General features: G+C 38.9%; 1 protein-coding gene across 11 annotated transcripts in view; it reads right to left on the reverse strand.

The window, feature by feature from the left end:
• The window catches only part of TP53BP1 (tumor protein p53 binding protein 1), a 70,269-nt gene that overhangs the window by 21,253 nt on the left and 21,408 nt on the right, over positions 1 to 27,608 (reverse strand). For 5 of the 11 annotated variants that reach the window (XM_082388682.1, XM_082388683.1, XM_082388686.1 and 2 more), the window contains 6 exons: positions 22,679 to 24,005; positions 14,483 to 14,602; positions 13,508 to 13,711; positions 9,909 to 9,966; positions 7,973 to 8,065; positions 2,920 to 3,400 (listed from right to left, as the gene is read on the reverse strand). In XM_082388682.1, the coding sequence (XP_082244808.1) occupies positions 2,920 to 3,400; positions 7,973 to 8,065; positions 9,909 to 9,966; positions 13,508 to 13,711; positions 14,483 to 14,602; positions 22,679 to 24,005 (2,283 nt within the window). Of the gene's footprint in view, positions 1 to 2,919; positions 3,401 to 7,972; positions 8,066 to 9,908; positions 9,967 to 13,507; positions 13,712 to 13,876; positions 14,004 to 14,482; positions 14,603 to 22,678; positions 24,006 to 27,608 lie in introns of those variants that run through there. The other 6 variants (XM_082388685.1, XM_082388684.1, XM_082388687.1 and 3 more) reach the window with 5 other exon arrangements.

Consider the following 27,608-nt stretch of genomic DNA (forward strand, 5'->3'; position numbering starts at 1 on the left):
ACATGTTTTCTCATAACACCTAGATCACATTTATCCATATCCAAGCCCCCCACCCCGCTTCTACCCTATGGCTCTGCAACTGTGAGAGGAAATGCACACTTTTTTCTCCCACCTTATTTCCCCTATAGTAGACTGATTTTACTTTCTGCAGTCAGTGTCAAGGTGCCTAAGTCTTTCAAAAGAGTTCTATTTACCACTGCAATAATGAGTCTGTTTTTTTCCTGATAGTGTGAGAGTAATTTACGTAAAGTAATTTCTCTGAATAATTTGCACTCCAACTTCATGTTAGGGGTGAAATATCTACTAAAATTATGTGAATAAATATAAATAAAATAAAATGCATGGAAACTTATTCAACCAATTCCTTAAAATACTTCTATATATACAACTTTGGTCAATGAATGGTCAGGGCATTGGTCTGTCACACGTCAGTCATCAGGGTGCATCAGAACCATGGCAGCCTGGACTTCCTGCCTGCACACGCAGGGGTCTAAAAGGTTTCAGCGCGCTTTATATATCCCTGAAATGCAGCCAAAAAGCCTCCCTGTATTCTTCCATTACAACAGCCAGACAAATGATCACTTCAAGAGAGATACCTAAATAAACATGTCTGATAGAATAAGAAAGGAGAGAAGGGAAAGAGGGCAGATAAAAAGGAAGTTATGCTTACTCTCTTCAAATAGTCTTCTGAAAAGAGGTTTCTGTAAAGATAAATAGCTTGAGGATCTTGTTATAATTAAGGGAAGATAAAATAAAAATAAAACCACACTTTCACTTCATAGAAAACCACTTGGGACCCACTTGTCCAGGCCCACTTGACATATAAATGGAAATTTAAGGTATGTCAAATGTAGGCTGCCTATGTTTTTCTCTGAGTACTGAACTGAGTCCTACCCAGACTGCAAGGGATAAAAAAGCACTGACACTTGGAAAACCTCCATACAGCGTTCCTCATTTTCCAACCATTCTTCAAAAGATGGCACACCAACCCCAATTTCTGTTACTATACCCACCATTTATATTTTTTTATTGTGGTAAAATATACTTAATATAAAATTTACCATTTTAACCATTTTTAAATATACAGTTTGTAGCATTATGTACATTCACATTATTGTAAAAACATCACCATATTCACCTCCAGAACTTTTTTATCTTTCTCAACGGAAACTCTGTACCCAATCAGCATCTGTATTTTTCTAGCACTTTTCTTTCCTTAGCAGGAGCAACTAGCTCTTAAATATGTCATTTCACTCCGTGTGACACAGTAGTAGTATAGCATAAGTGGTGGTTGTGCTGGTAACAGCTGCAGTAGTAGTAGTTAAAACAATAATAATCAATAGGTTGTAGCAGTAGCCAACACATATTGAGCATTTACTGTGTGTCAGACCCAGTGCTAAGAGCTTTGCAAGCTTTATCTCAGAGAACTTTCACAACATCCAGATGACGTCTGACTCTAAAGCCTGAGCTCTGGCTCACTGGCTCCTATCATCATGTTGAGACAAGAACAGAAATTATTTCCCTGTTTGACAGAGGGAGAATATGAGGAAGTAAAGGAAAATACAATCTAGTGGCACCCACATGACTGACGTCTTTAAGATAAAGTTGAACTCTTTTTATAAAGGCAGAGAAACCAAATTACTATGTGGCAGAATCAAACACTTTAAATTAAGGGCGAAAATAAACAGCTGCAAAATAGGGTCTGATGTGCTACAGCCCCTATATCCAAAAGGCTATGCTATTTTGAAACTTCCTGAATTGATAAGGTCTTAGGTCTCAGAGGCTGTGTTACTATAAAAGGCTAATATAAACAGAATTTTTGGAGAGGCATGGATAAACAGAGCAAGACTACACAAGCTGTGATTTAAAAATAGAAAAGCAACATAGCATAATGAAAAGAATACCGATTCTGAAGTCAGATATGCTGAGTTCAAATTCCAGTTCTGCCACCTACTGATGGCAAAATCTTGGGCAAGTTACTTAACCTCTCTTCAGCTTGGTTTCTTTACCTGTGAAATGGGAATAACAATACCAACCTCATGGGTTGTCTTGAGCACAATGCTGATATACTGTAGGTGTTCAATAAATAGGAATTATTTTATTTTTAGAAAACAAACAACTTGGACCATTCGAATGAGAGGCACATCACTAGTGAAGCTTTCCTAGGCAGATCCCAAGTGAAGATGATCTACCAGAGCAACTGAAAAGGCAATTTAACCACTATTACTAATGAAATTTTATGAACTTCCTCTTGTTAGCATGTACATTACTACCACCACTTCTTACCCACTCAATTTTCACTAGTACCTACACTTCCCTACTCTATTCTCAAGAACCTGTTCTTCTTCTAGTCTCACGTTCATCAGCCCCAAACCTTTTCTTCCCAGTATGTCTATTCCTAGCCTCTTTCTGCAGTCCCTGGTCACCTGGGGACTTTCCCTGTTAGTGTTCTTTGTTTACAATACTGTGATACACTATCCTTCATGCTTCTTCTACTGCTTCCTCCTTTACTTTCTACTTTCTCAGTTCCTGGGAACACTGGTTAAATAGACTTGGGGGAGAAGCAATGAGCTCTTATGGTTATAAAGGAGGATGAGAAATGATGGCAGAAGGAAAGATTGAATGTAGGAAAGTATTACAGGACCCAGACTATATTCCTGGCTTTCTCTTCCAGTAAAGACCTACTTGACAAACACTAGCACTATTCCATTTTCCCTGAAAGATTATCTTATTGGCTATAGCTACCCATAATTTTCACTACCCTCTCCCGATCCTGGATGAATTGTTTTTATGCTTTAACCACTGGTCTGTATAAAACTGTTAAGAATTATCATTAAGTAGAAGTACCACAACTTAAATTCTCTGGGAATCCAGAAAGCTGAAAACAGGGCCCCTGAGGTACCCTATATGTTCTCTCACCTGGCTATGGAGTGACTCTGTATCATCCCCAGGAGCGCTGACTGGCTTCTCACCACTCCCCCTCTCAGTCTGAACTGTGGCATCTTGTTTTCCAGAGTGCTGGTCCACTGTACTGGTCCCTTGTTCACACACATTCTTTACAGTCTGAGTTGCTGCTGAAACAGTTTCGGGGACCCACAGGGAATGCTCTATGGTCTGGATTCCTATGTTATTTTGGCTGGGCCTTTCAATCAAGGCTTCACTAGATTTTCCCTGACTGGCATTCTGTCCTTCTTCCTGGCCTTCTGGCATGTCTGTCTCCATCGCTTCCCCTTGAGGACTGGATGGCTCCTGTGTGGCCACCTCCTGGGAGGCAGGAGAAGCAGGGTCTTTGACAGGACTACTGGGCTTCACAGGCTGTTGACTCTGCCTGGTCCTTTCGTCACCTTCTAATTTTCCCTTCTCTTCATCTTGAGTACTTGGAAAATGGAGCAAGTTCCCCCTGAAAATCAAGCACATAAAGAAACCATGTCAAAAAAAAAAGAAACCATATCAAGTAAACAAGTGTATGTGTGAGTGTGTGTGTGTGTGTGTGTGTGTGTGTCAAGGGGGAACCATAATTTGGCACTCTGAGATACGTGGGGAAGGGTGAAAATGAGGTGACCGAGTATATGACCTCACAAGATTTCTCATCATAATTTCACTCCTGTGAAAAAATAACGGTACACAGGACTATTCCACCATGATGGTAAAACAGCCATAAAATTTCTTCTCTCCATTAGCTATGAACTCTGAAAACTGACACAGGAAAATAAGGTAAACAAAAGATGCAAAACCATTACTGAAGTCATAGACAGTGAAGGCAACTTAGGGATCTACTTCAAAACAGATCAACTAGGTCAAGATGTCTCATTTGGCTTTATTAATGGTTCTAATATTCCTTAAATGACTCCTAGCATTCTAGATACTGTTCATTACGCCCCTTGACTAATAATTTTAGGAAAAGAAACCCAATCTGTAAAGGAAAGAGTTGTAGGTGAGATTCTAGCTTTGCTAGCTATATTGACATTATCTACAACTAACCATTTCAGAATGACTTGGTTCCTCACAGTTCAAGATATTTCTTTTCATTAGTCTTCCCATTTGGCTATCAGTGATTTATTCATATATCCCACAAGCATTTGATGCATGTCTCCTACAAACCAGATACCATGAAGCCCTGAGGTGCCTAGGAGCTTTCGTAAATGCTCTCAACAATACACCAGAAAAAATAGGCTGATTAACTCCAGGTGAGCAGGTTACACAGAAACTTGACATTCACATCTTATTCATCTCCATACTTAAAACACTTAACACGGGGTTTAATATAAAGTAAGTGCTTAATAAATTTACTTTCAACAAAAGAATGTTCTCTCAATCAATTAACTGCAAAAACCTACTTTCAGATTAACTAATTGTATAACTGTGTTCATCCTATAGAAAATGCCCATAACTTCTAACTTGTTAGTAAACCGTAAGTTCAATGCATCACCGTACTATAGAAAACAACATACTAATGCATTTTTAGGTTGCGTTAAATATATAACAACCAAAATAAAGACAAAAAGAATCCATTCTGAACTGACCATGGAAAAACATCTGGAATGTTTCAGGTCATCATATTTTACAAAGCATAAACTGAGATATACCCAGAAGATAACATCCAGGACGATAAAGGGTCTAGAAACTATGTCACATGCTGCTGTGTTTGGCCAGAGAAAGATGGAGCCATCTAGACAGAAAAAGCTGTCTCCAACTTGGGAGGAGCTCTCACCCTTAGAAGCTGAACTAACCTGGGTAGACAGAAAAAAGAAGCATGAAGAACTCTTTAGGGCTTGCTCTGCTCTGGATCTTGGAGAAGAAAGAGAAAAGGAGAAGTCTCTGAGGTTTCTATCTTGTGTAGCTCAGTTTACCAAAACAGGAGATCAAAGTGGGATTTAGAAAAGAGTTCTAGCCAAAGAGAGCCTGGTATACATTTGGTTGTTAGAGCTTGTGTCTTCTCTGTCAGGAACCTCAACTGAATGAGGATATATGGTCCAGTGAAGAATAGGTAAGAATAAGATCACCAGAAGACAGATGAATAACACCTATCTGGTTTATAAGTGATCATACATATAAATTACTTAGCACAGTGCTAGATACACAGCAGATGCTCAATTAATATTAGCTGCATAAGACAAAGTATGAACTGAATACCCATGTTTGAATCTTTAAGACATCTAACATATCAACACCTGAGCAATAATGAAAGTGAGCCAAAAGCTAGAAGGGACAAGACTTGATTAACCATTTCAAGAATTCAATTACCATTGTTCCCCACACTTTAAATAAGCCTAGACATTTTACCTCAGAAGCTATTTATTTAGTGTAGAACTTCCAAATAGAGTTTTACTTCTAAAACAAAGCTTTATTTTTGACTTTTTAATTCTTAATTGACAAATATTAGGCTGCTTTTTTCTCCCAAACTGTTAATTGGAACAACTCCAATCTCTCTAAAGACTAAAGGTATCTCATTGCAACATCAGAAATATTCAGCAGATTCCTGTCAAATATCAGAATTTTGGTATCTATCTTTCTTGGGTTAGCATCAGTCAAATAAGTAAATGATGTTCAAATCACAGTCACACACACACAAAAAAAAATCACAGTCACTTCCCTCCAAGAAAGATCTATCATAAAGATGTGGTATATTAATCTCCCAAGAAAAAATAAAGAAGGAATCTTCAGTACCAGAAAAGAGACAGAAGAAATTCAATAATTGTAAGAAGGACCACACGTCTCTTTCTTCATTAGTTCCAGCTACACAATTCTACTCTGGTCACTATATATGTCAGATTTAGAAACTGACGCAAAGAAAGCAAATTTTAGCAGGGAAAGCCTGGGTAAAATTAATCCAAAGTGAAATATGGAAGAAAAAACCTCCATATTTAACAAACTTCTAACCATTCTGTTTTGAGTGTAGGTCTGTCTGTGGAGGAACTGGAATCAAAACCAGCTGGAGGGCTTCCCTGGTGGCACAGTGGTTAAAAATCTGCCTGCCAATGCAGGGGACATGGGTTCAATCCCTGATCCGGGAAGATCCCACATGCTGTGGAGCAACTAAGCCCATGCGCCACAACTACCGAGCCGGCGTTCTAGAGCCCACGAGCCACAAATACTGAAGCCCATACGCCTAGAGCCCGTGCTCTGCAACAAGAGAAGCCACTGCAGTGAGAAGCCCGCGCACCACAACGAAGACCCAACGCAGCCAAAAATAAAAAACAAATAAATAAATAAATAAATAAAAAACAACAGCTGGATTCTCAGGCCCTTGTTCTCAGGCCCTTGTTCTACCTTGAACAAAAATCACCAGCATCCTAGTCTCTCTATTTTAAAACAGTCTCTAGTGGGAAGCAGCCGCATAGCACAGGGAGATCAGCTCGGTGCTTTGTGACCACCTAGAGGGGTGGGATAGGGAGGGTGGGAGGGAGGGAGACGCAAGAGGGAAGAGATTTGGGGACATATGTATATGTATAACTGATTCACTTTGTTATAAAGCAGAAACTAACACACCATTGTAAAGCAATTATACTCCAATAAAGGTGTTTAACAAAAAACAAACAGTCTCTATTTTAAAATAGGAAGGCAATACAATGCGATCAATAAATTTCCTAATTGCTGGGTCAACACCATACCATTTTTGGAATAAAACAAGGTGGCATTTCGCCTAACAAGCTTCCTGATACAACAGAGGATATCATCTGGGCTATCTGATTCCCAAGAATACCAACAAGTTCACATTTAATCATCAGAACGTCCAATGACATGTTTCTCCTAAATATTTCTATCAATAAGGAACACAGAAATTATGTTGCAGGGAATTCCCTGGCAGTCCCGTGGTTAGGACTCTGCACTCTCATTGCCGAGGGCGTGGGTTCAATCCCTAGTTGGGGAACTAAGACCCCGCAAGCCATGGCGCAGCCAAAAAAAAAAAGAAAAAAAGAAATTATGTTGCAAATAACACTATTAGGAATATACCTGTTGACAAAACATTATTATATTCCCTAATTACAAAATCATTGAATTCTAGAGATAAAAGATTCCACTTCATAATGAAAATACAAACTTATTCCATTGCCATTACTTATTTCCCTATACTAAATATAAGAACCACATATTCCAAACAAGATACTTTTCTAATAGAGAAGAAATACTTTGTAATTCAAAAAATTCTTTCCCCCTTCAGAGCTGTTCTAAGAGATGAAGGAGTAAAGAAATTACAGGAAATTTTTAATTCCATCGAGTCTGACAAACTTTAAATTTGAGATGTTGAACATCTGTCTCAGTTTTGCCGTATGGGAAATTAAAGAGAAATAAAAAGTCTGTTAAAAGTAAACATTTTTGGGACTTCCCTGGTGGCGCAGTGGTTGAGAATCTGCCTGCCAACGCAGGGGACACAGGTTCGAGCCCTGGTCTGGGAAGATCCCACATGCCACAGAGCAACTAAGCCTGTGTGCCACAACTACTGAGCCTGTGCTCTACAGTCCACGAGCCACAACTACTGAAGCCCACGGACGTAGAGCCCAGTGCTCCGCAACAAGAGAAGCCACCGCAGTGAGAAGCCTGTGCACAGCAATGAAGAGCAGGCCCCGCTCACCGCAACTAGAGAAAGCCCACGCGCAGCAACGAAGAAGACCTGACGCGGCCAAAAATAAATAAATAAATAAATTTATTTTTTTAAAAAAAAGTAAACATTTTCAAACTAAGTAAAAGGAAACAATCTTAGAAATACAGAATGATATATTTTCATAAGTTTATGAAGACTGAATAATTTTAAATTGATAGAATTGGCAGATAAAGACAAAAATCTATATCTATAAAATATTTAATAAAATTTCTGACATCTTATTTATAAATCCACCTAGAATATGTCACAGTCCCTCAGATAAAAGAGTAAGCTCAAGTTCACAAAACAGTAGCAGTATATTCCAGATTTTGCTACCAACCATTTTGTGAACCAATATAGCCCAAAAGATGCTATGAAAATAATGCTTGCCTGATGGGTACAGAGGGGGAATCCTGACTTCGAGCCTCATCCTCTCGCTGGGCTTCACAGACACAGCTAAACGCAGACATGGTCTTCTGGGGACTAAAAAACAAATTAAAGCAATATACTGTGTTAGTTTTGAAAGGAAAAGTACCTCTGGAAATTATCCTTTTAGGCACAGAGAGAATAAAATCCTTTCTCTGAATCTGAAAAATCTGAACACCGAATATTTGATGACATTAAGGAATCAATGTCAATTTTAAAAGCATGATAGTAGTACTGTGGTTAAGTCCAAAATAAAGACTTCTTATCTTTTAGAGACAGCATTGAAATATTTACAGATAAAATGATATAATGCTAGAATTAGCTTAAAAATAATCCAGTGGAGAGGAGAGTGCTGGAAGTATTTATAAATGAATCAAGACTAGTCATAAGTTGGTAATTTTTTGACACTGGGTGATGAATATATGGTAGTTCATTATACTGTTCTCTTTACTTTTGTATATGCTTGAAACCTTCAATAACGAAATGTGTGAGAGAGAAATAAGATGGCAGCAAGTAATCTGAACAGTGCCCAGTTACAGACAACACTTAAAAAAAGTGGTACTGCTTCACCTAAATGCAGAGGAAGCAGTGATCATTTAAACTATCCTACAGAGCTTACTTTAAATATTTTCTTATGGTGAACCCAATGGTAAAGTAAATAGTCAAAGATTCTTAAAATCTAGATTCTCATATATAAAATTTGCTTCACAGCAATACCAGTGAATCTCATTCCATGATCCACCAATCCAACCCTCTGTCTCAAGTTTTTTCCCTATTTTTCCACCCCTACATTCCACCCAAAGGGTCCAGGAATCTTCAGCAGCACATTCTGTTCTCTCTTAACAAGCACATGTACAGACTAATAACAAGTTGTGTCGGGTACACAATTCTGTTAAACCCAAAGAGATTTCTTCAACACATCACTAAAGAGTCTTCAACTGAATAAGGATTCAAAGGTACTTATCTTTCAGGTTAAATATGCAAAAACCCAGAAAACAATTAATCTCTCTAGACACAGCTTGGCACAAATCAAAGGATTCAGATGGGTCAGAAACTTCCAACTAAGGATCAAATTTAGTCCACAGACAAGCAGGACATTTTATTTTTAAAATTCCTGATTTCTCTTTAAAAATTTAAAGATTTGGCAACAGTAGGTGTGCATGGTAATGATCGGCTGGAAATGAACAAGGGCTACTACCCCCCCCCCTTTTAAATGGGACACACGTTCAGCTGGCCATCATCGTCAACATTTCACGCTCTTGCACCTAGCCTGCTTTACTTACTTATAGTACCTGTCTAGCCTGATTTTAGCCTGTTTATATTTCAACAACCACTGGTAGTATTTTCATACTGGATGACTCACGCCAGAAACCAATGAAACAATTCTATTCTCATGGCCACCAGATGGCAAAGCTTACCACCAGAGCCTCAGGATGGGGTCATACTCATCCTCAAAGCATTACAGCATTCATGACAAAGCAAAAATAACACTTCAAGACTGTAGCTAATTTGGCAGGCAGAAGAGAAAATGGCCTGAGGCTATGGGTGTCAGTGGGAGCAGACCGTAAAAGGAAAAAGGTCTATGGCTATCTCTTGTTAACCCTGTTTCCTCACCAATAGCAAAAACAATCTCAATCTCACCCACAGAAAAAGAAAAAAGGACACTCCCACATGAACAAAAGGGAGAAAGGGAAACACCATTAAATATCTTATTCTAAGTATAGCAAAAGCTTTATCAAAGTATTAATAAGAAAGCCTAGGGTTACATTCAACACATTGCTAAATCCTTTATGCTGAAGTTTCATTTTAAGTTTTTTGCCTCTCTTGATAAATTATCTTCCCCTCATTACCAGTGGCTTTGTATATTAAACTCCTCTAAATAGCAACCAGCTCTGGTTACCTGGCAACAGCCTCAGCAACAGCAGTAGATCCATTTTTTCTTTCACCAGTTGCTGGCTCTGAATAAAAACAAAAGCAAGGAAAGAAAGGAAAGAGAAACAGAACTCAGTATCACACCTTAAAACCTTCTCTTAAAAACCTGCTCAACCCCAATGATACTCTAAAATAATGCTTGGATTTCAGAAGCTTCTGAAGGCCTCCTTTCACTATGACATAAAAAAATAATAATAAAAATGAAAAATAAAAACCTACTTTACTAGTGTTTGCAACAAATAATAAAAAGGAAATGGGTAAGAATAATAAGTGAACATGAAAAGACTTATCATTTAATGATATGTCTTTCTCACTTCTACCGATTTTCTTTCAAACTTCCTACAGAAGACTAATCAGTTTCTCCAGAAATACAATATAATGAATTACTAAGCAGTAACATTTAAAAATGAAAATGAAACTTCTGAATCTCAATTCATCTCTTCTCATACAAGTAAAAAAATCATGCAGTAAAAAAACACAAAATAAACAAAAAAATTTTAATTTCAAAACAAATTTAAAAGAAAAAAACTTCTAAAAGTTTATAAATCTGAAACTAACACGACATTGTAAATCAACTACACTTCAATAAAATTTTTTTAAAAAGGAAAAACTTTAATAAAATCAATTATGTAGAAAAATGTCTCAGTTCATGCACAAATTTTAAATAGTGTATAGTTTTAAAAGAACCCATACATAGAAGGTACTCAAGTTCTTCCCAAAGTGCTTTTGGGATAGATATTTGAAACATAAAACACATTTTCAAGAAAGAATCTGTAGCAAAAATTAAAGGTCATACTGAAAAGAATCCCATAGTCTCAAAGCAAAGTCACTAATGCCAAGGGATTAAAATTTGTTCATTTACAATTCATTCCAGCCTTAGAGAAAATAACAAATATATATATATTTTTTTAAATGTGATGTATATTTTTTTTAATTAATTAATTAATTAATTTATGGCTGTGTTGGGTCTTCGTTTCTGTGCGAGGGCTTTCTCTAGTTGCGGCAAGTGGGGGCCACTCTTCATTGCGGTGCGCGGGCCTCTCACTATCGCGGCCTCTCTTGTTGCGGAACACAGACTCCAGACGTGCAGGCTCAGTAGGTGTGGCTCACGGGCCTAGTTGCTCCGTGGCATGTGGGATCTTCCCAGACCAGGGCTCGAACCCGTGTCCCCTGCATTGGCAGGCAGATTCTCAACCACTGTGCCACCAGGGAAGCCCAACAAATATTTTTAAACATTTCTAAAATAAGTCATAACCCAATATAATCTGAATAGTCCATCAAGGAGGCAGCTGAAGTTTGGTGGTTAGAGCACTTGCTCTGATACAGAAACCTGGCTCAGGCCCTGGCTCTAGCACTTAGCTGTCCAACCTGGGGGTAAACTTCATCTTCTGAGTCAGTTTCCTCATCTATAAAATAGGGATAAAAAAGGACCAACACGGGAATTCCCTGGCAGTCCAGGTGGTTAAGACTCTGCATTGCACTTTCACTGCTGTGGGCCCGGGGTTCAATCCCTGGTCTGGGAACTAAGATCCCACAAGCTGCAAGACCAACCCTCATAGGTTTGTTGTGAGGATAAAATGAGGAAAACTGTGGGTATGGTGGCTGATTATCAGGAAAGGTAAGAAAATTTACCAATATGGTCATCTTTAACATTTAGCTCCATTTAAGGTCTTCCCAATTGTAATTTCAAATCTAAAGATTCAAAGCTACCATGTACTCTCTCTTGATAAGCCCTACTTGATTTCAGAGAAGATGACAATAAGGATGGAAACATGTAATACTTTATTTCTACTGAGGTTCTAATTTTCAAATCAATAAGCACTGAGAAACAGAATAGCACTATAATTCAGAATCAGACTTCTGGTTCTTGGAACTACTTTGGATTCAGGCTACTTTATTTACTAGCTGTGTGACTCTAGGAAACATGCCCAACCTCTCTGTGCCTCAGTTTCCTTAGCTGTAAAATGAGAATAACAATAGGATCTACTTTACAGGTTTGTTACGAGATTTTATGAGCTGCACATGTATGGAATATATGCCTGGCATATAGTAAGAACTCAAAATATATTAGCTAAAATTTCTTTTCTTTGGTCTCAGAGAATGAGAAATCCTTATTCAAGTCCACTCACTCTATCTGTGGTCTTTGAAAGCTCCCCTTCCATCTCTCTCTCAGGGGTCTCATTTTTAACCCATCTCTCTTTTGGAGATTTCCTTTCAATCTATAAACCTGCTCAGGTATCCCTCAGCCTAAAAATGAAAGAAAAAAAACAACAACTCCTTCAGTCCTGTATTTCTCTCTAACTTGCTGTATTTTTTCTTCCTTTCTCACATAAACTTCGCAAAAGTAGAATACATTTGCTGCCTCTTCTCCTCCCCTCCACTCCTCAATTACCTTCAGTATAGCTCCTACCCAAACCACTACACTGAAATAGTTCTTGCTAGAGTCACCAAACGGATCCTAATTGCCAAGTCCAGTGTACATTTTCAGATATATCTTACTAGACCTCACTTCTGCATATGACATTGTTGTCTTCTTTTAACTCTCCTTCCCTTAGGCTTCCATGGCGTTATACTCTCCTAGTCCTCTTCTCGGAATATTCCTTTGCAATCTCCTTTATAAAACTCCTTCCTCTTCTAACGCCATTAAACCACTTTTACAAACTACCTAATGGAAGAATTATAAGCTTTAGAGTCAGATGGATCTGATTCACACTCCAGCTCCACCTCTTAACCAATTACTGTAATCTCAGGTTTAAAACCTCTCTTAGTCTCAGTTTTCTCATCAATAAAATGGAAATAAGGATATCTACTTCAGAGTGCTATCATGAAAACAAAATGTAGATGTAAAGTCATTCTATATTTTTTCCTCTCTCTTGCTTCCATATTTAACTGGTCCCAAGGTCCTCTCTATTCTACTATTCATCTCTCAAATTCACCCCCTCATCTCCATCCCCACTACTAATGACCCCACTTCCTGGTTAAAGACTGCATTTGCCAGGCAGCAGAATAGAAAATGGGCAAGGAAAGGAATGATGAACAAAGGCACAAATTTTTCAAACATTCAGCTGATCCTTTAAAGAAAGCAAATCTGATCATATTACTCCCTTGCCTAAAATTCTTCAGCTGTTCAGCATGATGTAAAAAGTCTTTCACAATCTAGTCCCGACTTTGCAGCCATTCCCTCGTACCTTCTCTGTATTCTAGCCATACCAAACAACTGGCAATTAATGTGGGAAATAGCTAACATAAACCTACAATGTGAATCCACAATCCTAAATTTTCTACCCACTTCTGAACTCCTTCTGATTATGAAAACCAATTAGTTTATATAGACACAAGTTTAATACAGAGATACAAGCAATACCACAGAGGTTACAAAACGGAACATCTGCAGTAACATTAACAGTGACTAGCCGAAAACAAAGAATTAAATTCATGAGAATAAGACTTTACAAATACATTTATAATTATAAAAGTATCATTATTAAAACTAGAAGAAAGATAATTAATACTTCCAGAAGATCTGGAGCTACTAGTTACCCAAGATTAACACAAAATAAAACTTACTTTCCAGACTAAACTGCAAAGACTCTTCACTCGCCTCAGTCTCAGGACTGACCAATTTCATTCTCAGACACAATTGATCACCCATTTCTGGGGCAGCCCCAGAATCTCCTTTTTCATTCCCAAGCATGGGGTCGTTGGTCTCCACCATGCTTTCAGACATGACATCACTGGTTGCTATGGTGCTTTCGGGATAGTTGCTAATACCTGAAAGAAGGGAGGCAGGGGGAAGGAAGGAAGAAAGAACACTAAAATACAAATATGAAAAATAACAATTCAAGGTCATCAATTTGCCTGTTTGGCTCCATAGCTCTGCAGGATTGAAGAGGATTCCTAGGGTAGATCCTGTCACAAGTATCAACAACTACGCACTAGTATTGACACCTGGTCTTAAGAAGAGCAACAGGATTCAGTTCCACTTCTGCATCTGGACAAAGGATGCTGCATGAGCCCTCAGCCAACCCACATCTGCCAGCATCAAGCATAGGTAGCAGGAGACTCCAGACGGCATGACTGTTACCTCCCAGCACTGACTAGAGAAAACAAATAGGTTAATGTAGAAGACTACCAGCTGCTTCAGGGAAGGAGGATCTAAATTTTCTTCCCCTGTCAAGCAGCAGACTGATTAGCCAAGGTCCTGAATAAATAGTACTTCTACACTACCTGCTGTCTCTTCCTCATACAACAGCTCTATATCATTGCTTAGCACTCAGAGTCTATGGCCTTGCAAGTAATAGAATAAAATCTTTATAAATAGTCTTTCTTCCTTCCTTCCATCCTTTCTTTCCTTCCTCTCATCACTGCTCAACATCTCTTGGGAGTAAACTCATGGAATCAGACACCACAACCTTATTCTTCCTAAGACAAAAATCAATCTTATCAGGCAGGCCCAACTCCTCAGATATAAAAGAATCACTGGCATAAAGGATGATATCTCAGAAATTCTGCTTTAAACATCATTACATTTTAATCACTCACCAATAGGAGTACTGTGTCTCTTGGGCTCCAATTTTAGGTGCCCAATAAGAGGTGGAGTTGCACCAGTCAATGGTGGAATAATATCACCTTCTTTAGGCAAAGTAAAATGAAATGGAGTTTCTGGAGAAAACAAAACAAAACAATGATAAACAAAAAGGAAACCAAAACAGAAGTATAAAAAAAGCAAAAGTGAGGAGAACGGCAAGAAATATCTCAATTATTCTTTTCCTTTGCTCCCAAATTCTGCCTCATTCCCAAGCCCCCTCACCAGGCCTCTCAACCAATTTCCTACTATTTTCTCTGTTCTCTGTACAACCATCAACAGGACTGACACAAAGTAGACAACCAGGGGCCAGGCAAACAGAGGAAGCCCAAAAGTTTGGAGGCCTGAGGAACATGGGGTCAAAAGGAACAGAGAAACATCTGAGCCCCAAGACAGTAAGTACATATGGGGATACTCAGTGATACAAAGTTGGATAGTTTCAAATCTAGATGTTTTAATTTTGTGTAATGCTAACCCAAGGAGTTAATTTATAAGCTTTAGCAATCTGTAGGATTCTCTATGTTAAAATCTGATGTTAATACTTAAAATTTACAATCTACTCAAAGAGGTGACAAAGGATTTCATGGGCTAAAGCAGGGGTCCCCAACCACCGGGCTGCTAGGAACCGGGCCGCACAGCAGGAGGTGAGCGGCGGGTGAGCGAGCGAGGCTTCATCTGCCGCTCCCCATCGCCTGCATTACCCCCTGAACCATCCCCCCGCCTTCCGCCCCACCCCCGACCCCATCTGTGGAAAAACTGTCTTCCATGAAACTGGTCCCTGGTGCCAAAAAGGCTGGGGACCGCTGGGCTAAAGGACTTCAAAATACTCATTGGTTCTAACAGAAACCTTTGGGTTTCACAGTTCAGTAGTACTGACCAGCATTTCACTCCAGGCCATAGCGGTAGCGTTCATATCTAAATCTCTGTGCAATGGTACATCTCACATACATGAGCATCCCCACTGTACACATTTTGGTTAGTCATTATTAAATTAAACATTTGTCAAGAGACAAAACTTTACTTTTTAACTAGGTCTCAGTTCCAATTTCTAATCAGAATTAGCAAATTGCCAAAATCACATTTTCTGATTTCCTAATTATCTCTTTTAATAAAACGACTAAGTTTGGGAGAATAAAAGAATTACGCCAGATTGCTGTTCTTAAACCTGACATATGAAAATTTGTACTTACTTTCCTGGAATGGCTCAAAATAACTATAATCTGGCATACCAGTCACTATTCCTTGTGAAAACAGTTTGTCTAATGTGCTTCCCAACATCACCAAGCAATTCTCCAATTCCCAGCAGACACTTAGCGGGTGTCCTACGAAGTTAACTCAATTCTGACACTATCTACCCAGAGGTAGCATCAGATCCCACAAGTTAAAGGCTCAGTCCCGCAAGACTGCCCTCGCTTAAGACATCAGTCGAAGTCCGGGCTGTTACCTGTGCTTCTAATCAACTGGCTCTACACTGCAGGTTCCCATGACACTTTCCTCATATTCCATTAATTAGCTAGAGCTACTTATAGTACTCAGAGAAACATTTACTTACGTTTACCAGTTTATTATAAAGGACACAGGTGAACAGCTAGATGAAGAGGTACATAGGGTGAGGTCCGGAGGGTTCTGATAGCAGGAACTTCTGTCTCCCGTAGAACTGGGATTAGATACCCTTCTGGCTCATTTATCAACCAGGAAACATCAAATTTTGTTGTTCAAGAGTTTTTATAGAGCTTTAATCTCCACCCCTCCCCACGGAGGAGGTGGGTGGGTGGGGCCGAAAGTTCCAACCCTCTAATCACTTTGTCTTTCTGGTGAACAGCCCCATCCCTGAGGCTATGTAGGGAAGATCCCACCCTAAATCACCTCAATAGCATTACTCAGGTGTGACAGAAAGGGCTTAAGCTATTCCTATGGCTTAGGAAATTACAAGGGTTTTAGGAGCTCAGTGCCAGGAACTGGATGAAAACCAAATATATATCTTATTATACCACATTTTTCTTCTTTCATCTCTTCCCATTCCACTTCCACCCTTTATTATCTTTAATATCAAGCACACCTTGATATTTTTTCTTCAAAATCACAAAACAACAACAAAAAACATCTCTTACATTTACATGAAAGAAAATGAATTAGCAACTTGAAGGGATGAAAAGAGAAAATGAACGGACTTTAGAAATAAAGGATGAAAAGTACACATGCGCTGCTAAAGAAACTGTGAAAAGCAGAAGTGGAGAATCTCAACGTCATTATCTAAATGGCAAAGAATTCCACCATAGTTATAGCAAGAAGAAATGGGTTGGTAGGTAAGCATTCATTCTCTGGCAACTCCTTAAAAAGCAAGTCCTTTAAGTTAATAAAGAACTTAAAAAATATACAGAAACTAAAAAAAAAAAAAAAAAAAAAAACACCTCACAAAGCATCATACGTTCTAAAGATATATTTTACAGAATTTTCATTCCTGGAACAACCACCTATTCTGCTCTCTTGACAGGAACCGTCCCTCACATTATGATCGACCATTCAGACTTCTGAAAATCTGTATAAAATCTCTAAGTACATCCTTCTACATGACAAACCATAATACGCAAATGTAATATGCAAGCATTAACTACAGAAGATTATTTATGAAAAGTTATCTTAGCACCAGTGATCTAACACATCACTAAAACCTAATGGAAAATTGGCTCTTATACAGGCAGCAATGCCACTACCCTTATCTGGTCTTCAATGCCTCATTCCTGGATTATTACAACAGCCTATCAATTACCTTGTCTGCCTGAAGTCTCCCCCTTTCCCCAACCCACAATTCTTTCTGTATAGCAACCAAAGCAACCTTCCTGTAAAACATGACTTAGATAGACAACAGTATTTAGATGTAATGAAATTATAAAAATCTTCAATAATATAGAATATTAGGTCATTCAGACAGTTCTTTACCATAACTCAACAGAAACAGAGAAACTATATCATACAGTTTTATAGTAGGAAAAAGCATAGACTTGGGAATCAGGAGACCTAAGTTCTAGTTCCACTTCAATCATTAACTAGCCACATGACTTTTGGAAGAAGAGACTGAACCCAGTACCGCTAACCTCCTTTAAAGCTCTAACATTTCTCATTCTGAAGAGGAAAACACAAATTCATGAATATAAAGCCTAATGAACAGGGGGAATTTTGAGATTAAAAAAAGTACTACTAATAATCACTCCTAAACAAGAAGTATAAACTAGGATTGTTCCAGGAACACTGAAGGGCATGATCACACCCATACCTGGTCCAAAACTTCAAGGTTTTCACTAGAATATAAATTCCTAACTCTTCAGTGAGCATTCAATTAACTAGTAGTAGTCATTCTACTCTTTCTTTAATTATTCATGTTAAAAAGCCTCTATTCAATGTCTTCCAAATTCTTTCCTATTTCTCTGCTTTTGTTCACTCATCTGAAAGACACATTAAACCTAGCCAAATTATTGCCAAATCACCACCAAATCTTGCAAAATAATATTCCGTCCTTTTAAATTTACTGGAATTTTCCACATATTTAATTCTTTCTCTAACATTTAACGCGCCTACATTATTTTTTTTTAATTTTTTTTTAAATTTATTTATTTATTTATTTATTTTTGGCTGTCTTCGTTTCTGTGCGAGGGCCTTCTCTAGTTGTGGCGAGTGGGGGCCACAGTTCATCGCGGTGCGCGGGCCTCTCAGTGTCGCGGCCTCTCTTGTTGCGGAGCACAAGCTCCAGACGGAGCACAAGCTCCAGACACGCAGGCTCAGTAGTTGTGGCTCATGGGCCTAGTTGCTCCGCGGCATGTGGGATCTTCCCAGACCAGGGCTCGAACCCGTGTCCCCTGCATTGGCAGGCAGACTCTCAACCACTGCGCCACCAGGGAAGCCCCGCCTACATTGTTTAAATTACCAAGTCCCTTCTTGCTTTCCCAGATTATCATGGGCCATCCTGTTGTACGCCAACATACCAACCCATGAAGAAAGACATGAATGAACAAAAGGAAACTTAACACCAATTGTCAAACCATCTGAGTGGAGAGTTTGTCCTTATTACCAAGGACTTTTAGTGAATTCATTAGTCCATGTTTAAAACCCTCAATGCCAGGAAGGTCTCTCTTACTTCTAACTTTGTTACAGTCTTAAAGCCCTTTTTTTCTTCTTTTGTTCTCAAGAGAACTGGTCAGTTCTTAGAATTGATTAAAAGCTATCTAATTAAAAATATGAGGGACTTTCCTGAGAGCGCAGTGGTTAGAAATCCGCCTGCCAATGCAGGGGACACGGGTTTGATCCCTGGTCCGGGAAGATCCCACAGGTGAGGAGCAGCTGAGCCCGTGCACCACAACTACTGAGCCTGCGCACCCTAGAGCCCGCGTGTCACAACTACTGAGCCTGAGTGCTGCAACTACTGAAGCCCGCGCGCCTAGAGCCCATGCTCCACAACAAGAGAAGCCACCACAATGAGAAGCCCGCGCACCGCAACGAAGAGTAGCCCCGGCTCGCCACAACTAGAGAAAGCCCACGTGCAGCAACGAAGACCCAACACAGCCAAAAATAAAAAATAAATAAAATAAAGACATTGAACTTGCTACGGTTTTTCACATCATCAAGCCACCACAAATTTATTCTATATTGAATAAGGATGGGCTTTGTGGATGAAGAATGTTACCTGCCAGATCAGTAAACAAAGGATGTTGTGGCCATCAAACCATCAGCCACTACAGCTGCCCAACAACGGCAAGCCCTGAAGGAACTCAGGATGGAGACAAACAGGCTGCCCACCACCAGGCCATCAGCCACTGCAGCTGCCCCAAACAGTGCACCCTGAGGGGATTCAGGATGGCAAAGAACAGGATACTGGCCCTAGATAGTTACAGTGCATATCAAAGGAATGATTTCAATGAGCTCAGACTATTGCATCTTCCTATACTTAGAAAAGAGCTAAATTCATTAACTTCAGATGTCTGGTTTTCTTTAATTAACAATCATCTTTTGCTGTTTCAACTACCTGGTTTTTGTTGCAAAAACTCCTCTATATCCTGGCTCCTCCCTTACCTCTTGGGAGCAGTTCCTCAGAGCTATCTGAGAGGCTGACTCCCAGGCTTAAGTCCTCAGTTTTGTCCCCTGAATAAAACATAATTCTCAACTTCTATTTTTTTAATATATATTTATTTATTTATTTGGCTGCGCTGGGTCTTAGTTGCAGCATGCAGGATCTTTTAGTGGTGGCATGCGAACCCTTAGTTGCAGCATGTGGGATCTAGTTCCCTGACCAGGGATCGAACCCAGGCCCCCTGCATTGGGAGCATGGAGTCTCAGCCACTGGACCACCAGGGAAGTCCCCAGTTCTCAATTTCTAGGTTGTGCATTTTTTTTTTCAGTTGACAGTTTCCAAGTACCATCTTTCTAAATTTGCTTTTCTCAAATTTCAAGAGGAGGTCTCCACAGACAGATGTCTGAAAAGGCCTCCAAACTATTAACAGTGACAAGTTATCTATGAATGGAAGCATTTAGAGTGATTCTCTCCTTTTTTCCCTCCACTCCCTCTCACCCCTTTCCTGTATCATTTGAACATTTTTCATAATTAGTCTCTCTAAACGTTTAGCAACCAAACAAGTATATTTTAAGCATAGAGTAATTTCCTTCTGTTCTAGCAATGCTTTTCTGAATGATTTATTTTACTTTAGACTAATTCTCTAATAGTCCAACTACTGCTTTTAGTTGTTTGCTCAAGAACTAAAATCTTGAAGTAAGCAGAAAATAACTTACTAGTATTCTCAATAATTTAAATATTAGTAAGAAAAGTTTTACTATGGCAGTGTCTATTACAAAAAAGAGTTGGCCTTGCCAATTAATAGTGTAAACAAGAATTCATGGAAAATACTATTAACATAATGGAACTAATGGTAATAAAATCAATGTTTTAGAAGCTTCTTTTATATATAAGTGCTAAGATAATTTAAAAGTACTCCTAAGTAACCGTATTAAAACAATTTACAGGCCCTGATACTTTCTCAGCCTAAGTCAATAACAGCATTTAGATACAATGAAATTATAAAAATATTCAGTAATATAGAATATTAGGTCATTCAGATATAATTTACCGTAACTCATCAGAATCAGAGAAACTGTATCATACAGTTTTATAGGAGGAAAAAGCATAGACTTGGGAATCAGGAGACCTAGGTTCTAGTTCCACTTCAATCATTAACTAGCCACATGATTTTAGGAAGAGACTGAACCCAATACCGGCTAACCTCCTTTTCAGCTCTAACATTTCTCATTCTGAAGAGGAAAAAAAATATTCATGAATATAAAGCCTAATGAACAGGGGCAATTTTGATATTAAAAAAAGTACTACTGGGGCTTCCCTGGTGGCGCAGTGGTTGAGAGTCTGCCTGCTAATGCAGGGCACACGGGTTCGAGCCCTGGTCTGGGAAGATCCCACATGCTGCGGAGCAACTGCGCCCGTGAGCCACAACTACTGAGCCTGCGCGTCTGGAGCCTGTGCTCCACAACAAGAGAGGCCGCGATAGTGAGAGGCCCGCGCACCGCGATGAAGAGTGGCCCCCGCTTGCCACAACTAGAGAAAGCCCTCGCACAGAAACGAAGACCCAACACAGCCAAAAATAAATAAATAAATAATAATTAAAAAAAAAAAAAAAGTACTACTAATAATCACTCCTAAACAAGAAGTATAAACTGGACTGTTCCAGGAACGCCCATACTAATAGCTATGGTGTTACCTAAATACTGTTTCTCATTTCCATATCCTTAGAAGCTTGTTTTCTTAAGTCTGTATTTTGTTTTTACTCTTTCGTTTTTGGAGTTTGCTTTGTTTATTTATTGATTGATATATGGCTGCATTGGGTCTTTGTTGCCATGCACGGGCTTTCTCTAGTTGCGGCGAATGAGGCCTACTCTTTATTGCGGTGTGCGGGCTTCCCATTGCCATGGCTTCTCTCGTTGCAGAGCATGGGCTCTAGGCGCACGGGCTTCAGTAGTTGTGGCTCGCAGGCTCTAGAGCGCAGGCTCAGTAGTTGTGGCACACGGGCTTAGTTGTTCTGCAGCATGTGGGATCTTCCTGGACCAGGGCTCAAACCCGTGTCCCCTGCATTGGCAGGCGGATTCTTAACCACTGCACCACCAGGGAAGTCCCTGTTTTGTTTTTAAATTATACTAACTTTGGACATTCAGAAAGATTGAATTCTTTTCAGCTAATGTCATACATGACATTCTAGAAATATTTCAGAAAGTAATCTATATTCTCATTCTTGACTTTATAAAATAAAGAACACAAGCTAACACCTTTCCCAGTTTAAGGTTTAAGATGTATGTATGTTGAACCAAATTTAGAAAGTTTACTTAATGCCCATAAGGAAGAAACAATCCAGAGTTTTGAATATGATTTAACTGTGTAAGGTAATCAAGAAAGATCCCTGGGCTTCCCTGGTGGCTCAGTGGTTGAGAGTCTGCCTGCCAATGCAGGGCACACGGGTTCGAGCCCTGGTCTGGGAAGATCCCACATGCCACGGAGCAGCTGGGCCCGTGAGCCACAATTGCTGAGCCTGCGCGTCTGGAGCCTGTGCTTCTCAACAGGAGAGGCCCGCGCACCGCGATGAAGAGTGGCCCCAGCTCGCCGCAACTAGAGAAAGCCCTCACACAGAAACGAAGACCCGACACAGCCATAAATAAATAAATAAATAAATAAACCCAAAGTTAAAAAAAAAAAAACAAAACTGGCGAAAAAGTAGATACCTAGCAAACATTAAAAAAAAAAAAAAAAGAAAGATCCCTGTACTACAAAGCCACTGTCAAAATATAAAAATATGGAACAAGGTTGGAACCTAAGTAGAAAATACCAGATTGGTACAATTTCTAAATACTTAGAAACTTCATGTTGATTACTCCTGAGTTATAAAGCTGATAAAAACCTCAACTGATCTCTGATTCTAAAAATAATTACAGCTACAAAAGAAAAATACAACCCCAAATTTTAAATATCCCGACTATTATTGGTTGCTCATAAACATAAATCCAAGTTAATTTTCAGCCCTGATGTAATAAGCATGTGGTTCTCTCCTACCTTCCATTCCAAATTATAACTTGGCTGGAAACACAGAACAATTTGTAATCACACTTACCACTAGAGCTTTCACAGAAGCTTTGTGAGGCATGGGCAGAGGCTTTCTCCAGTTGCTGGGCCCCTACACCTGAGTCCAGCTGCTTTGTATTAGCCATTTTTGAGTCTTCCCTTAATGTGCTAACTGTTGTCTCTTTTGGTTGGGTCTGCTGCATTTCCTGGTCAGGTCCTGGAGCATCATCTGTTCTCACTAAAGTCAAGGGAGGCTGCGAAGAGTCTGCCTCTACAGGTTCTTTTTCTGCAGTCACTGATTTCAGATCTCCTTCATGTTCTGCACTCTTTTCTTCTTGGGTATCTGCTCTATTCTCAGCACACGGTTCTATTTCTGGAGCATCATCCTCCCACAACTGAGAATCTGAGCATTTTTCCACTACCTCTAAAGGTTCAGAAGAAACATCAACTCTGGGAGATGGTTCCTTCACATCTACAATGACAACACTTGAGTCCTCTGAAGTAGCTTCTTCCCATGCTTCCTGATCCTTATGTTCCAATTCTTGGTCAAGTACTGGAAGCTTTTGGGGGGAATCAATATTAATCACACTGGTTTCAACTTCCATAGCTTCCTGGCATTCCTGTTTGGGGACTTCCTTTGGAAGACCCAGCCCCTGGGACTGAGTTTCAGTCAGAGAAAGGTGCAATGCAACACTCTCCATATTTTCTTCTTTGGGCTCCTCTCCTTGACTTTCACAAGGAGTCTCAGGGATTTCTTCCACCTCAGACCCTGAAGACCCCTCCTCTGGATGATGTTCTTTAATTTCTATAGCTTCCTCCTGATCTAACACACTAGAGAGTGCCTCAGATCGAGTAGCTGGAGAGGGAACTGCCTGACTACCTGAATCGCAAGTGAGATCAATACAAACGTCTTCCGCCACAGTCTCTTCTCTGCCTTTGCAACCATCAGCTAAAATACTAATGTCGTCTCTGCTTTCTGTGTTAACCCCCTTTGTTTTATCATCATTCTGATTCAGTTCTACTTGGCCATCTTGTGCTGGATTAATCAGGATACTATCATTTTCAGCAAGAACAAGTTTAGAATTGAGAACTGGAGACATGGGTTCAGTATCCTCAATCTGTGTGTTTTCTCCATCTTCATCAATCCTGTGAGAACTCAAGCTTTCTATCTTTGGGGACTGACTATACTCACTTGTAGAAAGCATCAACTTACAAGAATCCCCTGTCAAAGAAAGCCCAAGATCCTCAGAGGAATTCTTTGGTTCAGTCTCTGAAGTTTTAGAATACTCAACAGTCAAAGATGAACTATGCAAACCTCTATCCTTCTTCTCATCATTTGATCGTTCTTCCAAACTTGGAGATGGAATGAAAATGTCCTAGGGAAGAACAAAAAGACACAAATAATCATTTTGTCATAATCGTATTTCTTTTATATCTAATCCTTCAATTCTAAAATTTCTAAATCAACTACACAAGAATTTTAAAACTCTACGGCCATAATCACCAGTCTTTTCATCAACACAAGTCACTGTTTAATGCTCTTCTTGTGAATCATTGATCTAGAATAAGCACAATCCAAACAAAAACCTAAAGTTATTAACTTAGGTAGGAAGACACTTAAATTTAACTGTACATCACTACTAAAATCATGTCATACACTTTATGATGGGCCCTCAATTATACAGGAATCACGTGAACATATGCCTACACAGTCCACTTCAGTTCTCACAAAGTGGGAATATATACAGGCATAACTCAGAGATACTGCAGGTTCAGTTCCAGACCACAATACAGCACGTCACACAAATTTTTAGGTTTCCCAGTGTACATAAAAGTTATGTTTACATTATAGTCTATTAAGTGTGCAATAGCATTATGTCTTTAAAAGATGTACATACCTTAATTAAAAAATACTTCATTGCTAAAAAAATGCTAAATGTCATCCGATAATGCTGGATTGCCACAAACCTTCTATTTGTAAAAAACAAATTATCTGCAAAGCATAATAAAGCAAAGTGCAATAAAATGAGGTATGCCTGTCCTTATTTCACATCCCACTATTTCAAAATACGCTAGCATTCATAAAGATGTTAAAATTGAAAGTTTACAATAATATTAGTCAACAGATACCACTACATACCAACAACGAAGGCTGAAGGTAGTAAGACTACATCCTGTTGGTGAGGATGTGAAACAACTACAACTGTCATACACTGCTGGTGGCAATGCAAAAGCTAGAGCCACTTTGGAAAACAGTTTGGTACTATCTTCTAAAGCTAAACATACATTAATATTACCATATGACTCAGAAATTGTACTTGTAGGTATTAACCCAAGAGAAATAAAATCATATGTCCACACAAAGATGTAGTATGCAAATGTTCACAGCAGTATTATTCATAATAGCCCAAAACTAGAAGCAACCCAAATGTTCATCAATTGGTGAATAAATAAATTGTGGATATCTATATTACAGAATACTACTCAACAATAAGAAGGATTAAAATATGAAAACTTGCCAGAATATGAATGAATCTCAAAAATATGCTAGGCTAAAGAACTCAAACACAAAACACCATACACTTTTGATTCCAATTATATGAAATTTTTTTTTTAATTTTTGGCTGTGTTGGGTCTTCGTTGGTGCACACGGGCTTTCTCTAGTTGCAGAGAGCGGGGGCTACTCTTCGTTGCGGTGCATGGGCTTCTCATTTCAGTGGCTTCTCTTGTTGCGGAGCACAGGGTCTAGGCACACGGGCTTCAACAGTTGTGGCTCGCGGGCTCTAAAGCGCAGGCTCAGTAGCTGTGGCACACAGACTTAGTTGTTCCGCAGCATGTGGGATCTTCCTGGACCAGGGATCGAACCTGTGTCCCCTGCACTGGCAGGCAGATTCTTATCTACTGTGCCACCAGGGAAGACCTATATGAAATTCTTGAAAAAATAAAACTATAGTGACAGAAGGCAGATGAATGCCTGCCTAGGGTAGAAGAGTGGATGGGGGCGTGGGGAGGAGGGATCAACTGCAAAGGATTATGAAGAAACTTTTTAGGGTGAGGAAACTGTTTTGTACTTTGATGGTGATGGTGGTTATACATTTGTATACAACTACCAAAATTCATCCAACTATACACTTAAAATGGCATTCTTATTTTATGTAAATAATACCTTAAAAAAAAGAAAACCCAAAGCTTAAATATGTTTTTATGTAAGAATTTACATTTAATGTGTTATTTTGCCTAACATAAATGCTATAACACTCTAGACATAGCTGGTAAGGCATTCATTTCCTATTTTTAAGGGAATGAGGAATCAAAATAGGTTGCCAAACATTCTGTATATTCTATAACTTCTGGTATTTCAATGTCTGGTGTTACTGTTTACACTTTCAGATTATAAAAATAGTCATAAATTTCAATCTGCTCATATACTCTGAGGCATGACTGAGTATAAATTGGTTCAACACTTCTAATGGCAATTTGGCAATACACAACAACAACCTTGAAATTTTATATACCCTTTAGCCCAATAATTCCAGTTCCAGGAAATTATTTGATGAAAATACACTGGGATTTAGCTACAGTGCTTGCTGTTCAGTACTAAAATTATTACTTAGAAAAGGAAATAATATAAAATATCTTAAATGTCCACTGATAGGAGATTCATTTAAAAATTATGATACACCTAAATGATGGAATACTTTGTAATTACACAAAATTGTAGACGAATATTAAAGAATATAGAAAAACATTCAGGCTATGCATTAAATAGAAAAGTTTTTAGTTAAAAAAGTATATGAATATATATTTTATTGTGGTCTATACATTTTTATATAATTTTCAAGTTTTAAGTTAATAAATATATACCATTAAAAAGTTATGAAAAATAAAACAAAAAAGTTACAAGCAATTAGTTGAGACAGGATAATTGATGATCTTATTTTCACTTATCTGTATATTATACACACTCTACAAGAAAAATGTATTTATTTTTCTTGTTGTAAAAAATAAGTCATTTTACAAAGGCTTACAGTTAAGACATTGCTAATAAAATTATAAATACCTTTTTAAAAGTCAAACTCATAAAATAACCACTTTAAAGTGAATATTTACAATGTGCAACCACCACCTCTATCTACTCTGAAAACATTTTCATCACTTCAGAGGGAAACCTCACGGACTTCCCTGGTGGCGTGGTTAAGAATCCGCCTGCCGGGCATATACCCTGAGAAAACCATAATTCAAAAAGAGTCATGTACCAAAATGTTCATTGCAGCTCTATTTACAATAGCCAGGACATGGAAGCAACCTAAGTGTCCATCATCGGATGAATAGATAAAGAAGATGTGGCACATATATACAATGGAATATTACTCAGCCATAAAAAGTAATGAAATGGAGGTATTTGTAATGAGGTGGATGGAGTTAGAGTCTGTCATACAGAGTGAAGTAAGTCAGAAAGAGAAAAACAAATACAGTATGCTAACACATATATATGGAATCTAAGGAAAAAAAAAAAAAAAAGGTCATGAAGAACCTAATGGAAAGATGGAGATAAAGACACAGACCTACTAGAGAATGGACTTGAGGATATGGGGAGGGGGAGGGGTAAATTGTGACAGGGTGAGAGAGTGGCATGGAGATATATACACTACCAAATGTAATATAGATAGCTAGCGGGAAGCAGCCGCATAGCACAGGGAGATCAGCTCGGTGCTTTGTGACCACCTAGAGGGGTGGGATAGGGAGGGTGGGAGGGAGGGAGATGCAAGAGGGAAGAGATATGGGAACATATGTATATGTATAACTGATTCACTTTGTTATAAAGCAGAAACTAACACACCATTGTAAAGCAATTATACTCCAATAAAGATGTTTAAAAAAAAAAAAAGAATCCGCCTGCCAATGCAGGGGACACGGGTTCGAGCCCTGGTCCGGGAAGATCCACGTGCTGCGGAGCAGCTAAGCCCGTGCGCCACAAC

This window comes from Balaenoptera borealis, assembly GCF_965194805.1.
Source record: "Balaenoptera borealis genome assembly, chromosome: 3".
NCBI lineage: Eukaryota > Metazoa > Chordata > Mammalia > Artiodactyla > Balaenopteridae > Balaenoptera > Balaenoptera borealis.